Source organism: Cibotium barometz, chromosome 44 (genome assembly GCF_041138505.1).
Source record: "Cibotium barometz isolate CiBa-2024 chromosome 44, ASM4113850v1, whole genome shotgun sequence".
Classification (NCBI taxonomy): Eukaryota; Viridiplantae; Streptophyta; class Polypodiopsida; order Cyatheales; family Cibotiaceae; genus Cibotium; species Cibotium barometz.
In genome coordinates, this window is record NC_141089.1 from 12,807,578 (window position 1) to 12,824,531 (window position 16,954).

Genomic DNA, 16,954 nt, shown 5'->3' on the forward strand with positions numbered 1-16,954 from the left:
GTGTATCCAACCATCATAGCCCAAGAGACCCCAGATTTCGCTTCTGTGGTGGCCAGCCAATCCCAACAGGATGATGACGACCTTGAGTAGGCGGTGGAGCACTGGGGCTCAACAGCAAGCTCACCAAAAGGGCAAGTGTCACACCATGAGGCTAACAGACCTTGCGATTCAGCATGAACAAGTAGGGAAAAAAAAGGACTAAGGCATCTAGCTCACCGTCCAACCATAGAGCCATTCAGGTTCACCCTAGGGCCCAGACTCCCACAACACGAGGGGATAGTAGCATCAAAGACATAGCTACATGTGCAAAGTCCTTGGCATCCCATACCACTATTACACACCCATCAAATGTAAGCACGGAGTAGTCTCAAGGCCTCTAGTCCAAGTCTAAGAAGCTCTCCCTCAAACAAACTCATAAAGTCACTTATATAGGCCTCCTATAAGGAGCCAAAGATAGCACATGTCTCACAATAGTTCCTTACACCCACTTAAAATGCCTTATCCCTAATGAGCTGATAGCTCAAGTGGTGAAGGATTTTGCCTAGAACCACGTGGTCCTTGGTTCAAAATCCCCCTTGGTGCTCCCTCGGCAGCATCGCCTGCCTGCAAAGTGGTTGCCTACAGGTTGTACAGCATCTGTATAGCAGTTGTACCCGCCCACATGTGTGACTCCAGCTGCTGCTCCTCTCTCTCAGAGTCTTGGCCATGCAACAGGCAGATTCGGGACTGATTTTGGGACTGTTTTTGAGACAGATTTGGGACTGTTTTTGGACAGTTGTTGATATTGTTTTGTGCTGGCCCTGGAAAGAGAGTTTGGTTTGAATCTTGTATATGCTCTGTGAAAGGTTGCCTAGTGTTCTGTGGAAAGTCTGGTGCATGACTGCACTCTCACCTTGAGTTCTTGTAAAGCTTCTACAGAATAAAGAAGTTCCTACGGGGGGCTGGCCATTCTGGCTCAATGTGGTCTCTCTATATTTTTGTGACTTCCTGCTGTGTTCATTCTCTGTTTGGTATTTAAAGTGTCTTTTCTATTATTCCAGGTCCCCGATCGGTTACACTCGGCATACCGTCTATTTAGAGTACTTAATCAAATGAAAAGAATGGTCTGAGGTTGAGGCTACATGGAAGTCAATGCGTAGTCTGAAGAGTTGTTTCCCCGGATTCATTACTGAGGACATCAATGGTTCCTCTAAGGCGGGAAGTATGTTACGTCCCAAGGCTAACCGGGATTAAGACCTTCAGGTTAGGTTAACACATAACCTAGGGATAGGCATTTTCCCGACTAGCCTTAGGCCCAAGATCCTCCCATAGTTACTAATTTTCCACCACCCATAGGTGCTTAATTATCCGCCCATGGCCAGCAGCAGAATAGGGGGGAAGGCCAGCTTCTTGTGCACAGCCAGAAGAACTCAGCCTGTACGACCAGCGCTGAAGATAGAGAAAACTGTCACTCTTGTAGGGCCTGTACTCTCAAGTACAGAAGAGAGAAAGAGATTAGCTGCAGTCCTGTGTACGGCCAGTGCATGAGAGAGAAAACAGCTGCTGTCGGCCTGAAGGTGTATGCGCATGTATGTAAAAACAGCCCCTGCCCATGCTTTTCATGGAGTTGACCAGCTCTATTTTTAACCGTGCTTTTCCTTTTTGACATGGACACACTTGCAACTGACTGCCCATCATCATGAAAACTTGCCATCTCATGCACTTGTGTCTTCAATGAGGCACTCAAAGCATTTGGCAACCCTTAAGTTCTCTAACATAACATTCTATCCTGTGCTTTTCCAGTTTTAAGGAAAACAAAGCCTTGCCTCCATAACTCAAAATCATGGTTAAACTAGTTTTTCTTATAACGCTGAAAAAATTTACAGAAACTACAAGAACACTTTTGAAGAGCTGTAACATTCGGGTAAATCTTACCACATCCTTTTTTACATCCTCACATTGCTCTGGTGTCACAGCTTGGAATTTCTGCTTATAATACCTCTCCTTCCATCCAGGCTCCCCTAACTTCACCTGCTCCACTATATAAAGTAAGATAAAGCAACTTATGTTCATCCTTGTAAAAGCATCAAAACACAGAACCAGAAAGCCATTGAACTAGATCGCTTTAGTACCTTATCTTCAGTTGATTGATGGGACTTAGTTTGGGACTTTTCCAGCTTTAAATTTTTAAACCTTGGCTGCATGTTATCACTGTTTCCAGCCTAGACAGCAGTTGACAAGTTAAATTGCTATAGGAGCAGCAAACAAAACTACATTTGCAGATCACATGAAGAAACTTTATCATTGAAGAAACGCACTAAAATAGTGGCATGTGCCCACAGAAGTACAATTGATGTATTGAGCGACTAATGCCATCATACTATCAAACCCAAACTAGTTCCTTTGTCAAGTATCTTCTCTACTCTAGAAGCTTGTTTCCAGTTTAAGAGTTGCAATGCATTTGAGTCAATGAATTAGGCATGGAGAGTGTTTGTTGCCCATCTTTGTGATCCTTTTCACTGCAGCATTGAGGACAACATTTCCCCCGCAAGGCTTTTCAGGTCAGTAGGGGTGCACTATGCTAGAATCCTTTGTATGTGCAGCTCTCATTTGTGAGCCTCTGGGGAGGACGAAAGGAACATGCACTAGTAAGGAATACAGCATAGGTGCAGTAATTTTTTTCAAGTATAGGTGAGATGTATCCTAGATTCTGAAGGAGCCCTTGGAGGGAGAAAAGGTCTGCTCATGAGGTAAGGGATCGACCTTACTTAGGATGTTAAGGAACCAACTTAAAAGAAGGCGGAGGATCCCTATAAAAAGGCACCTCTATTGTATTTGTTTCTTTTCAAAAGTAGTTTGCAATTTTTTCAAGTATTGTCTTCAAGATTTTTTGATGCAATTTATTCCACAATGTTTCCCTTGCTTGGGCTTGTATTTCTTGCATATTTCTGCATTATTCATGTATTGCTTGGGGCACATTCTCAGACAGAACATATGCATAGGGACTGTTGAGTCTGTGAAATCTCCCGCGCACCTCCTCTTCTTTTAGTCATTTTTGCTAGGGTAGCATACCTTGTAAATTTGCCTATTAAAGCAATGAGTCTTTTTTGTGGGACATCAAGGCAGCTTCTCAACTTTCTTTTCTCTATGAGGCTTCAAGATTGGATGGAAGTATCCTATGTTAAGGTGAAGATCCTCCTAAAGGCTCATGACATCCTTATATTGCTAGAAGTGGATAAACCGCACACTTGAGCATGGAAGGACACACCACTCACATTTATCATCATGTGACATGAGCAGTATGGACAGCCTGATTGTGTATATCCAAGGTTCCACCACAGCCTCTATGCATGAATTATCCTCAAGAACCTCTATGAGAATAATATCATCCCCTAAGTACTCAATTTTGAATGCCAACTTCTCAATCTTAAGTTGGAGGAGGGCAGTTCCATAGTCGAGCACCTTGTGAAGATGAAGGATTCACAAGATCAGCTCACAGCAATTGGTAACACCATTGATTCACAATCAAATAACTATAAGACTCTTGAATATGCTTCCCAAAAGCTCTGAGAGTTATGTTACTTCTTTCTTCATTCAATCTCTTGCTGCTACTCTCACCTTGAGCTTCTGCACGTGGCACATCACAAGCAATCTAAGGAGGGAGATGAAAGTGCATTAGTTATTGGCATATATGATATGAGTAGTGCCACATGTGAGTATGGGCTAACCAAGGGCACTTTTTCCCTTTGGGTTTTTTCCATTGGAGGTCTGGTGTGATAGGACACCATCTACTTTACTTGTATTATGATATTATGGTATTGACCTACTAGCTCCATACATTCCAATGCAATCCTATTCTTTGCATCTCTCACCATCATCTTGAGTCTACTGTGTGTACCTGCTTTTGCGAGTGTGCTGCTGTGCCACACCCTAACTCTGTTGCTGCAGCTCCCCTCCTGAGCCAACAGTGGTATCAAAGTTGCTTCCTCTTGCGTAAGCCACTGCCCAGCTTGATGCCTCCGTCTGTTCGTGAAGACCTGCCAACAGCTTTCCATTCGGCATATTCGGTCAGCTCTGTTCCGTCCCCACTTCTGAGCTCCCTATGCACATCTGTTCTTCTGCCCACCCTGGCCCCCTCGCCACCCGCCACCCAATTTGGCCGCCCTACCCAGTGGCACTAGTGCAGGGGTCACCACCTCCGCCCAGTCCTGCGGCGACGCTTGTATGACAGTGAGCAGCAGAGTTCAGCCCACTTTTTGGCTGACATGGCACAAGGAGATTTTTGAGTTTTTCTTTGGCGCGGGGGGCAGTGGTTTCGACACCCAACACCTTGCTGTTGCAGTTGTCGTCACGGCCGCCTCCGCCTTTGGGTACCCGATTGCTCGCCGTCCGACCTCCAATGGGCATCACCAATCGACAATAATGGCTGAGGTCCTGCCCACCATCCATCACACTCAGCCTGCCCACACACCCGTCGCTGATCCAATTTCGGTCCCCGTCACTGCTGTTGTTCCACCATGTGCGCACCATCGGCACTGCAATGTGCTCCACCACTTGCGCTTACCTGTCAGCCAACCACCTTCTCAGCGGTGCTCAACGCTTTGACGGCCTACCTCACGCCCGTCTCCACATCTCTGCAGAGGCAGATCTAGTGCAAGTGACTCAAAATATTTGCTTTTGGTTTCTATTCTTGGGGCTTTTGTGAATTACATGCTTCATTGCAAAATTCCAAGTGCAAACAGCAGTACACTGCAAGATTTCAAGAGTAGGGTTAAATGAAAATTGGGGATTTTTGGAAATTCATGATTTATCGCATAATTCAAGGCAAACAGGACAATTTCATGCACACAACTGTAGAATTTTTGCGGAAATTAAAGCTGCAGGTTGTGTGATTGCCCGCCCAAAACCGCGCCATGCTGGCCGACTGCTTGCTCCCAGCACTATATAAATGCGTCAACTCATCAGCTCAACACGTCAACTCGTCGGCTCAACACTCAGCAGACAGTTGCCTCGATCAACCCATCGTCTCTATTGCTGCAGCACCACTTGCCTGAACAACAACGATTGTGATCATGAACCTAGACTCCAACGAGTTTGCACATCAACATCAAACCAACGTTATATTCGCACATGATCAACGTAGACAACTCAACATCATCATCTCGTCTGCGTCAACCGCCGTACTCGACGCGAGCCTTCTTCACCGCCGAGCCTCTTGTTTGAGTTCGTCTTTGCTTCCTCGCCGGTCTACTACTCAGAGTCAACTCACATCTAAGGGCCTCTTATACCGGATTACATCCATCATTATACACGTCTGGTCCTTTCATCCTTTTGCCCTCACATGGTATCAGAGCTATTGTGAGCAAAGGGATTGAAGACCTCGAGAGCACGCAATATGGATCGTCTACCCATGATTCCAGTATCCAGCCTCATTTGGAGAGCCCTGCTGCACTGACAGCCTAGACTTCGGTTTGGGACATTCTCTCAGGGAGGATAGGTACCACCATGGTCGTCCAAAGATGCATCATCATCAACTCAGCCGGAGACCGTGTCAGGTTCGTGTGTATCTTTGGGTGCTTCTGTGCCTACCACTACCTGGGTGTCTTCTTCTGCAGCACAAGTTCAGCATATGGTACCAACAACTACCCTCGACCCCTAAACATCGGGCTAGACAAGACAGTAAGCGTATGGAAGGCATAAATTTGGGGCTTTTCAGAAGTTAGTGCTTAACTGCACAATTGAAGTTGCAGAGAACACATATTTGGGGCTTTCCGCATTTGTGTGCAATTGGCACATGATACAGCTCACTGGTGCAAAAAAAAATTTGGGGCTTTCAATTCTACAAGCCTTGATTGCATGTTTATGCAGAGATTCGCATTGCTTATGTTGTCAAGACACTCCAAATTTGAAGCCTTGTATTAGAGGCAAAAAGTTTACTCAGGAAGCTGTGATTGCCTGGCAATACCACTCTGGAGAATTGGGTTTTTGCCTGAAGGTGCTTTTTATAGCATTCTTGATTGCAAGTGTTTGCATATCTCTTGGCAAAGAGATTTCAGCATTATGGCTTGGAATACAACCGATATATTCAGGGTTTTGTCTCAAGAGTTTCATGGTCCGAAACCTTCTTGTGGCTAGAGGTTTATGGGATTATGTATCACGTGAAGATGTATGCCCTACAGACACAGCACCTAACACACCTGGACATGGTGCTCAGCAAGCTGTAGTACCTACTTCTCCCTCAGAGGAGCAGAAGAGATGGGATACTCGTGATGCCCAAGCGATTAATCATACTGCATATCAGATCTTGCAGGACCTCACAATGAGCTTGGGATGTATTGGAGACCATGTATCAAGCTAAGAATGAGGCCAAAGTTGCCTTTCTAAAAAGGGAGTTGGAAAATGTGTCCATGGAAGATAGGGACAGCATGGCTAATCATCTTACGAAGATCCAAGATCTTCGGGATCGGGAGCAGTTGCTTAACATTGATGAGGTCATTCCTGAAAAGGAGTTGGTCTCCAGGACACTATCATCACTGCCAGAAACTTACTTTAACTTCCACACATTGCTCACTATATCTATGTGGGGGAACCCGGAACCAATCTTGTTTGAAGAGCTGGTGTGTAAATCTTACGTAGGATGAGCAGACTTTTCTTACTTGTAGTTATGATGCATCATTAGAGCATATGTCTCCTAGTGTCAATGAAAGACACGACACATGGTACTTTGACAGTGGTGCTTCTAAACACATTATCTCACAGAGGAATTTGTTTAAGAAGCTTATGAATGCCTCTGAAGGCAAACAGGTAACATGTGCAAACAATTCTGTGTTAGTGAGGTGATCCTCACAGTAGTAGATGGTGCAGACTTATGTCTTCTAGATGTATTGTATATGCTTGGGATTAAGAACTTGTTGTCTGTCTCCTCTTTTGCTAAAAGAGGATATGCAGTGAACACTAAGGACGACAGGTGCACAGTCAAAGACCGCGATAGTGGCTATGCATTAGTCACATCCGGCACATTGTGCTATGGGTTATATCAGCTTGAGAGATGGATTCTATCCACAAAAACAACACCTGGGATTTGTAAGACTTGCTTATTGGCAAGAAGTCAATTGGCACCTACAACAACATGGTGCATGCATCCACGGGAAAAGCCCCATTAGAGATTGTTATGGAAGAGTGATCTTGCCACCCCATCCTCTGCACAAAGGATGAGGTTTTTGCACCTGATGAGTATGTACGGGACTTGGATATGGCCTTTGCACAGGTGCAGACAGCCATAGCCCGCTCACAGGATGAGCATAAAAAGGGGGGTTGATAAGCATAGAAGATAATTGGACATTCAAGTGAATGATTGGGTATCGCTGAGATTTGAGAAAGCATGGCTATGTAAGAGGCAAAGCAAAGCATACCCTAAGCTCTCTACCAGGTACTATGGGCCTTTTAAGGTGATCAGGCGGATCAATGCTTTCCAACTAGCATTGCCTAGTCATTGGCGTATTCATAATGCCGTCCATGTGAGTTTATTTTACAGAAGTATTCATTATGACTAGCCATATTCATAATGAATACGCCTAGTCATTGGCATATTCATATTGCTTTCATGTGAGTTTATTGCGGAAGTATGTGGGGCCAAACCCTAAAGAACATGTCAAAGAAGATCTGCCATAGGTACTATTGCCCATTAATGCAAAGTGGATAGAGGAGTTGTAACACGCCTTCGTAACAATTGTGCAACGGGTACTAGATTATCTTCAAAAAAATAACAAATTCACGCATAAAACCTTGGGAAAATATGAAAATAAACAAAAGAGAGAGAGAAGACACCACACTAGGGGCCGGAATAGCCTTGGGCCGACACCCCCCCCCCCCTTCGGAGTTATATTAGATAAATCATAAAACCCCTTGGAGAAGTCTAGAGAGCTCTTTTGCCTTTTTACACATCTCAACAACAAGAGAATAGCTGAATATATAGTTCTTGCCCAAAAGCACTTAAGAAAAACGCTTTAGAACTCACTTATAGCCACAAAAGCATCTTTTAAATAATAAAAGCTCCTCTTTTTAGTATTTAAAAAGCTTTAAATCTTTGCTTTCCAAAAGCTGGTCACATCATTCCAAGCCTATAAGGTTGCCCTGCATTGTTGTCCTACCGCGTGGCAGTGTGACGCCATATCAACACCACATCAGTATTGCCACGTTTTTTTGTTGTTGTTGCTGCGTTGCATTTTTGCATGTCAGCAAATTGTATTTTGATGCTTCAATGACATTCCCCTCCCCCCCCCCCCCCCCCCCAAACTCATTAAACAATTTTCCTCATCTGATAGTTATAGCTTTGTCTAAGCTTTTCCTTGCTTTTTTTTTTTTGGCATTTTCTTGCTTTTCTTTGCAATTTCTTGTTGTGGACCTAGCTCTTTTCTCTCTGGCTCTTGAGATATGGATCTTTATGTGGAATGTCATGTGCTTGGCTTCAGGGAGCATCTTGCCCTCATGGTTTTCACCCTTCACATAGAGTGACCTTGGGTTTGACACCTCTGGCAGATACTCCCACCCCTTGCACCACTACGGTCGCCCTCAAGCAAGAGTTTCCCAATATGATTCTCTTCTTGTGAAGATCAATACGTACCCGTTATGTCAGAAGACACAAACATCTACACACATACTCGTCCTTCGGTTTAACCAGGTGTCCTGACCCTTGGCACACATACACAGATATACTCAAAAGCATAAATCAAATGAACAAATGAATGCACAAACAGTTCCTTGGTTTTGACACCAATTTCTTGGTTTTTACACCGGTTCCTACTGTAGTCCAACTACCCATGTTAGTGTTTGACTATGGTAGACTAACAATATTCATATCCAGGTACTCAATTCCGATTTCCTTCACTGATAAACAATACCTCCATGAGATGGCTAGCCCCATGACTCTTGTAGAAAAGATTTAGTGTTGTTAAATCTCATAGTCGCTTCTTTTGGGTACAACTTTGACAACAACTCTCAAGTTCTAGAACACTCAATTCCTTGGAGTGGAATATAAACCTTGAGCATTCTCCTTTGTTCTTGGTTCCTTGGATGTCAAAATACAAAGGCAGGTGGTGACATCCCCTCAGCTTCTAATTAGTTGCCCTCAACTGAAAAGCTTCCTAATATGCCTGTAAAACATGTGGATACTCCGCAAAGAAGTTCTCATCCACCCATTTGAAATCCATAGAATATAATTCTTGAACTAGACAAGGTACTTTCTAATAACCTTACCATGCAATCCCCTTCTTTCCTTGTGAAAGACAACCTGCTCTAGTTGAAGAACTTTCTCTAGCTCTTCAACTTCTAATGGATCCTCGTTCACTGATTCCAAAGGTTCGGAACTCTTATAAGCTCTTAGGAGACTCACATGAAAAGCATTGTGAATCCTCCAATGATTGGGTAATGTAGTCTAAAAGCCACCTTCTTGATCTTTTCCAATATTTGGCAAAGTTTAACCATGTGGTTAATGGTCTTCTTCACTGGTATGAAGTGAGCTTGCTTGCCAAATCTATCCACAATAGTCCATATGGCATCATTGCCATTGCAAATACAAGGCAAGTCCATGATAAAATCCATGGCTATGCTTTCCCAAGGTTGATTGGACACGTGTAATGGCTAAAGTAACCCCGGGGTCTTTTTCTTGTTAAACTTTACTTTCTAGTAAGTAATGCATTGACGTACATATGCAACAATATCCTTACGCATACTAGGCCAAAAGAAATCTCTCTCAATATACTGAGTGGTTGGCAAAATTCCTCTATGCCTTGCATAAGGTGGTGCATGAAACTCATGCAAAACTTTTTGCCTGAAGTCTTTGGTAACACACAATCTGTTAGCATACATAAGATATCCATCTTTACATACATATAGCATATATGCTGTCCGGACTGCAAATCAGCCCATGAAGATGCAAAATCATCATCCTTATCATAAGCATTACGCATCGTAGTCAAGTCTTCATGTGATGCCATTGAAATAGCAACTACAAATGGCTTTCGAGAGAGTGCATCAGCCACTACATTCTTCTTTCCAGGGGTACAAATGATCTCGAAAAGAAACATGAAAAGAAAGTTGGCCATTCGCATATGCTTCTAAGAAAGCTTTATTTGAGTAAGAAAGAATCTCAAACTTTGCTGGTCTGTCTTTATTGCAAATTCAGCTCCCAAAAGGTAGTGTTTCCGCACCTTTAGTGCATGAATTATAGCCATGAGTTCTTGTTCATAAACACCCATATGTTTCTCCACACCTTGCAAACGCCTGCTCTTATAGGCTGCTGCATGTCCCTCTTGATTGAGGACACTCCAATACATCCTCCCGATGCATCACATTCAACTGAAAAAGGCTTATATGAATCAGGTACAATAAGCACGGGTCCCGTTGCAATGCCATTCTTAAGTGCTGTAAAAGCATTGGACTCTGCTTCTTCCCAAATAAATGTAGCCTTCTTCTTAGTTCAAGCATGCAAGGGCGATGCCTTATGAGCAAAATGCTTAATGAATATCCTATAATATGAGCATAAGCCAAGAAAACTTCGTACTTCATGTACAATTTATTAATGCCTGAACTTTTTTCGGATCCATATGTACACCACCTTTAGAAACAATATGACCCAAGTAATGGATCTCAGAAAGGAAAAAGTCACTCTTCTTAGCATTTATGAAGAGTTGGTATTTCCTTAATTTTTCAAACAGGATTGATATGTTCTTGTTCATTTCAGGAGAACACCACGATGCCATAAAAAAAATGTTCTAGTGAATTTGCAATGTTCTCTGAAGATGCGATTCATAAGCTTGTTAAATGTAGTATTGGTGAGACCAAAAGGCATGACCATTTAAATACTCATAAAGCCCAACTGAAGTATGAAAAGCAATCTTATGCACATCCCGAGGTGCCACTCTAACTTGATGATAGCCACTCTTTAAGTCTATCTTGCCAAAGCATGAAGCTCCTTGCAAGTGGTCCAAGGTATCATAAATGCGAGGAATAGGAAAACGATTTTGATAAGAGCCCGTAATCGATACACAGAATTATTCTTCTTCTGAGTAAGGAGAATATGAGAGCAATAAGGGGATGAACTAGGTCTAGTAAGACCCTTTTCTAAGAGTTCATTCACCTGTGTCATGATCTCTTTTTGTTGGCTAGCACTGACTCTGTTAGCTGGCTTATTGGGAGGAGAACTGCCAGATGTGAGATCAATGATATGATCTTCAGGTCTAGGGGGTGGCATGCTAGCCGGTAGGGACTTTCCAAAGAAATATATATATATATATATATATATATATATATATATATATATATATATATATATATATATATATATATATATATATATATATATATATATATATATATATATATATATATATATATGAATCCAAGAACATATCCAAATTCACCTTTTAGGAACATGCATGTTATATACTCATGGTAGTCAACCCACAAGACTATATAACTATCAACTCCATTATGTATAGTATGGACTAGACACTACGACATCCCCACTAACATCATTAGTGCCCAATAGTGGGTGTAGAACTCCGTATCAAGATATGCTCTCACACACGCACTCCACACACACACACACACACACACACACATAAGAGCATATATTCACACAAAGCCCTTCGTACTGAGTTTCCGTCAAACCTTCGGAGATGCAGGGCAGACTCAGCCATAATGAAACCTAGCACTAAGGGAAGTAGCAAATATAAAGAATTAGTACAGTAAATAAGTAGTTGATAGGATAAATGCACCGCTAAAGATAGAAAGAATTAGCACAATATCAACTGGCCGCAACTCGGACGAAAACTTCACAATGTGAAATTTGCATGTCTGCTAATACGGCTGAATTATATATCTAGATGAATCCAAGAACATGCCCAAATTCACCTTTTGGGAACATACATGTTATATACTCATGGTAGTCAACCCACAAGACTATATAACTATCAACTCCATTATGTATAGTATGGACTAGATACTATGACATCCCCACTAACGTCATCAATGTCCAATAGTGGGTGCAGCCAGCCAGCCCCCGGGTGCCATGCCCTCCGTCCCCCTCCTCGCGGTGCCGTGCCGTCACCCCCCCTAGCCCCCCCCACCCCCCGCGGTGCCGTGCCATCACCCCCCACAGCCTTTGTATCAAGATATGCTCTCACACACACACACACACATAAGAGCATATATTCACACAAAGCCCTTGCTAAGATGAGTTAGGATGATGAGTTAGGATGTGATAAGATGTGTATGGGATGAGGTCAGAAGTGTATCTTATGGGATAATCGTACTGAGTTTCTATCAAACCTCCGGAGATGCAAGGCAGACTGAACCATAATGAAGCCTAGCACTAAGGGAAGTAGCAAATAGAAAGAATTAGTACAGTAAATAAGTAGTTGATAGGGCAAATGCACCGCTAAAGATAGAAAGAATTAGCACAATATCAACTGGCTGCAACTCGGACGAAAACTTCACAATGTGAAATCACTAAACCCACGAAGAAAATCCAAGGCATTCCCAATAACACACCACATCCCTGCAATGGAGCAATCAAAAAGTCCTCATGGTCCACATAACCTTGTATATGAATACGAAGTTTCCCTATCTCACAGGGATGACCTTCATGGTATTGTCTGCAAATGCAGAACATGCATCAATCTCTATTCCCATATCATCCAAGCTAAGGCCCAAAGAAGCAGCCGTTTGAGATGAGATGAAGTTGTTTGTAAAGCAATTGTCAAACGTGAAGAGGGCAGGCTGATCCTTGAGGGGAAAGTTTTTTTGGCAAGCTTAGCTAGGCGAGCTTTGGCAATTTTAACAAGCTTCTTAGCTATGTCAAGCTTATTTGAGTGAGCTTCATGGCTATTCTACATTTGTTTTTGCAAGTACATGGAAGCACTAATTGTGTCTTAATGAGCTTCCTACTCGAATGTAAAACACCAATACTCATTTAACAACTTGATTAAAAGGTATACATTATAGAGGAATTGCCCAAAAAACAAACTCATGAAAAGTCTAAATTTGTGGCTAGTTTCTCAATAATCACAAAACCTCATTTACTCTACTTCAATACATACATACATACACACACATAATCTATAATTCTATAATCTCTCTGATTCAATGTGAAATGATATCCTCAGCTGCCTCCTTCAGATGTCCTACCAGGTCAGCACACACCTCCAACACCTCTAATCTTTCACTTCAGAGCCTCTCTTGACCACAGCTGACAACCAGTTGACCAAATGCACACCCGGCTGACGCAGAAAGGGTAGAATTCTGCCTCCGAAGTCATACTCTTGTCCCGAGGCAAAAACAAGTTCTCCAGGATCCTCTGATGTCAGCTGGGGTCAGCAGACCATATATCCACAACCACAGGGGTCTCCTGCTCCCTTTTCTGACCTTCCTTTGACCCTCTCTTCTGACCTTCACTTCTTGTATTCTGCCTCAGAATTTTGACACAGAATTTGCTCACTCAGAAGCCCTTACAGAAACATAAACCTTTCTCAAATTTCCTCTGTCATCCTCAAGCTCTCAGGCATCCCCAAACTGATCAGGATACCACACTATTGGATTCTTGCTGATTGCAGCTGATCCACAGCTGCCTCAGAACTGTCTTTCCTCTCAAGGATGGCTCAAACTGACCCAACTGATACAAGTTGTCTCTCCTTTGTGTCAGCTGACACTTCAATACCCTCCATACACTCAAACCAAGCTAAGACCTAACCCTATTGACACCCTGCTGACAGGAACCTGACTGTGGCTGTCACAGAAACATCATTTGGACCACAAAGCCTTCTGACCGTTGACAGCAGACTTATGACAGATTTCAAACTGGTAGCAGACTTAGGGACACTTCTCCTCAACTCAGACAAACCAAAGCAAGATCCCTACACCCTCAACTGACTGTACTGAGGTCAAGCTGACACAAAATGCACAATCAGAAGATGAAGTGATTTGACAACAACTGTACATGTGCTTGGAATTCAAGAATGGACACCATGTCTCAAAAGTGGCAATCCTTTAGTGTGGATAACCTTTTGAAGAAATTCAAGAGTGGACACCATGTCTCCAAAGGTGGTAATCATTTTCTGTGTATGCATAACATTTGAAGAACCTTTGAAGATCAAGTTATTCTAAATGAGTTTGCTACGAACTCACCAGTGAGCATACCATGTTTTCTTAAGAATATGCAACGCTACAATTAATATTTGCTTTAACTAATGTTTAGAAGCAGAGTAAATGAGGCAGAGAGATCAAGAACAAAGATCAGACAGATCAGAAAGACTATTTGTAACTCCCGGCGGCGGTGCCCGGGGGACTAGGGCCTTTGACACACTTGTTGATACCATCAATGCATATTAAAACATTTAAACATGGCCATAGCCTTAACACATATCCATCATCACTTTGCATAAAAATATAAAGCTGGACAAAACATCCACAAATGCTGAAAATGGATCTTGCACATGTGACACCACATAGAGGCCGGAATGGGCCGACCCCCCCCTTGGAGTATTTTATTACCCAAGGAGAATAATATCATGTACAAGCTTTGAGGGCCTTATTCTCCCCACGGGAGATGCCGGATTATCCAAATACAAATGCCATAACACAGCCCAACATGAGGCAACCAAGCCGGAACATAAGCTGTAGAAATGCCGAGCCAACAATATAATCCATATACCTCCGTGTGGGTACTGATTCTTCCCCAAAAACCACGGGTCTTCATGCAATAGAAAGGGTACAACAAGTACAACTCCCATTCAGTCGGTACAGCAGGTACAATGGCTGGTACAACCGGTACAGTGGTTGGTACAGTAGGTACAGTAAGTACAAATGCTGGTACAGTAGGTACAGTGGCTGGAACAGCAAGTATAGTGGCTGGTACAACCGGTACGGTGGCTGGTACAGCAGGTACAGCAAGTACAGAAGCTGGTACAGCAAGTACAGTGGCTGGTACAGCAAGTACAATGGCTGGTAGAGCCAGTATGGTGGCTGGTACAACAGGTACAGCAAGTACAAATGCTGGTACAACACATACAATGGCTAGAAATCATAATAAATGATTGAATACCCTTGCCTTCAGTATTTCTTCGCGATGGAAGCCTCCAAAACAGTCCCATACAGCCGGTATTCTTCATGGGCAGCCTTCAAGTGAGAGAGAAAGAGAGTAGCCGTCATTAGAGAAGCCTTCAACGGTGGTAGACGCTAGTGTGCAGCAAGAGAGCCTCTATTAATGAAGAGAGAGGGCTCCAATTTATAGATTTGGGCCTCCCATGAGCTGAAATGGCAAGAGAAGGCTACAATGACAAGTGGAGAGCCACACAATAGCTGAAGTGACAAGTGTGAGGCCACTTGTCTCACTTTGATCCTTTTTCTAACAAGTGTCAGGCCACTTGTCTCACTTTGGTCCACTTTCTTGCCACATGTCCCAATCTAAGAGATGGGTCCTTCCATAATCTTTACCTCTAAAAATATCCCAACTGGTAGACATTCTGTCATAGGCACTTTGCCAACTCTTGGTATTTGCTCAATTCCAGATGTAATGACGCGAACAGAATTTCCATCGGAGTCGGGCCAAAAATAGCAACTCTCCTAAATTTTAGGAGTGTGGTCCTTTGTATTCTAGGATAATCCCCCATTCCCAAAGCTTGTACTTTCCAAATATTTAAACATCCTGGAGTCCACCAGACCTCTTTCAGACTAGGAAATGTCCAGGCTGGTGACATCCTCCCCAACTTCTTAAAAGTTGTCCGCAACTTTAAGTTTCAAGCCATATATTCAAGATATAATCATGTCCCATCGATTGGGCGAGACGAGACAGTCTCAAAAAATCCAATATAACTGAAGAATCCATGTCCCAAAGAAATGGGCGAGACTCAATAAGTCTCCATAATACCAATATCAAAATCGTGTCCCAAGATAAATGGGTGAGACAAAAACAGTCCCATAAGTCTAGATATCATAATCATGTCCCAATCTAAATGGGCGAGACAAAACAGTCCCATAAGTCCAGATATCATAATCCATGTCCCAAGTAAATGGGCGAGACAAATCAGTCCCATAAGTCCAGATATCATAATCCATGTAGATCACCAAGGAGCTGCCTTGACGCCCGGCCCGACTTCAGTGCCCATATTCTCTACCATTGGCTCTATGTTCTACCAAGCAAGGTAGCAACATCTTGAAGAGCACTTAGGACAAGAGAAATACTACACAGGGCGGCTAAACAAGGAGTCCTGAAAACAATCACTCGCAGGCATAGATAACCTGGTGTTCCATATGCATTTCTGCTACACATAGTTTATAGGCATTTCGGCCACCAACTCACACTACCCTCTCAAGTGCCCATGTTCCCTTCCATCTGCTCTCTATTGTTCCACCCACACATGGTAGAAACAATCTTCAAGAGAGCACGTAGGACAAGAGAACACTACACAGGGTATGTTGTGCTCGACACTACCCTTTGAAGTGCCCATGTTCCCTTCCATCTGCTCTCTATTGTTCCACCCTCACATGGTAGAAACAATCTTCAAGAGAGCACGTAGGACAAGAGAACACTACACAGGGTATGTGAATCATGAGTTTCATAAGTCCAATGTATCCCAAATAAAGGGAGCCAAAAAGAATAATCCATCCCAGTAAAAGGGAGCCATAAACATAATCCATAAACCTGAGGATGGATCCAAATCTCTAGAAAAGAAGTCCAGGAATCCATAGACCTGTATACCATAATCTTTGTATACCATAACTCTTACCACATACTCCGTGCCATCCACACACCTTGGAGTAGAGGTGGACTTTATCCATAAAAGCATCATATCCATGAGATATCCAAAGATTTCTTCTCTATAAACTGGGACAGATTCGTCCATAGAAATTGCTTGTGAAGCCCAATATGTATATAAATCTCCTCCAAGAAAGAAATCTCCATAGATATATTCCATCC

The 16,954-nt window shown here is 42.9% G+C and overlaps 1 protein-coding gene across 3 annotated transcripts in view; it reads right to left on the bottom strand.

Annotated features, from left to right (window-relative positions):
• The window catches only part of LOC147612977 (5'-3' exoribonuclease 4-like), a 64,342-nt gene that overhangs the window by 15,071 nt on the left and 32,317 nt on the right, over positions 1-16,954 (bottom strand). For all 3 annotated transcript variants that reach the window (XM_086782254.1, XM_086782255.1, XM_086782256.1), the window contains exons 11-12: positions 2,112-2,201; positions 1,915-2,010 (exon numbers count right to left, since the gene is read on the bottom strand). In XM_086782254.1, the coding sequence (XP_086638380.1) occupies positions 1,915-2,010; positions 2,112-2,201 (186 nt within the window). The remainder of the gene's footprint in view (positions 1-1,914; positions 2,011-2,111; positions 2,202-16,954) is intronic.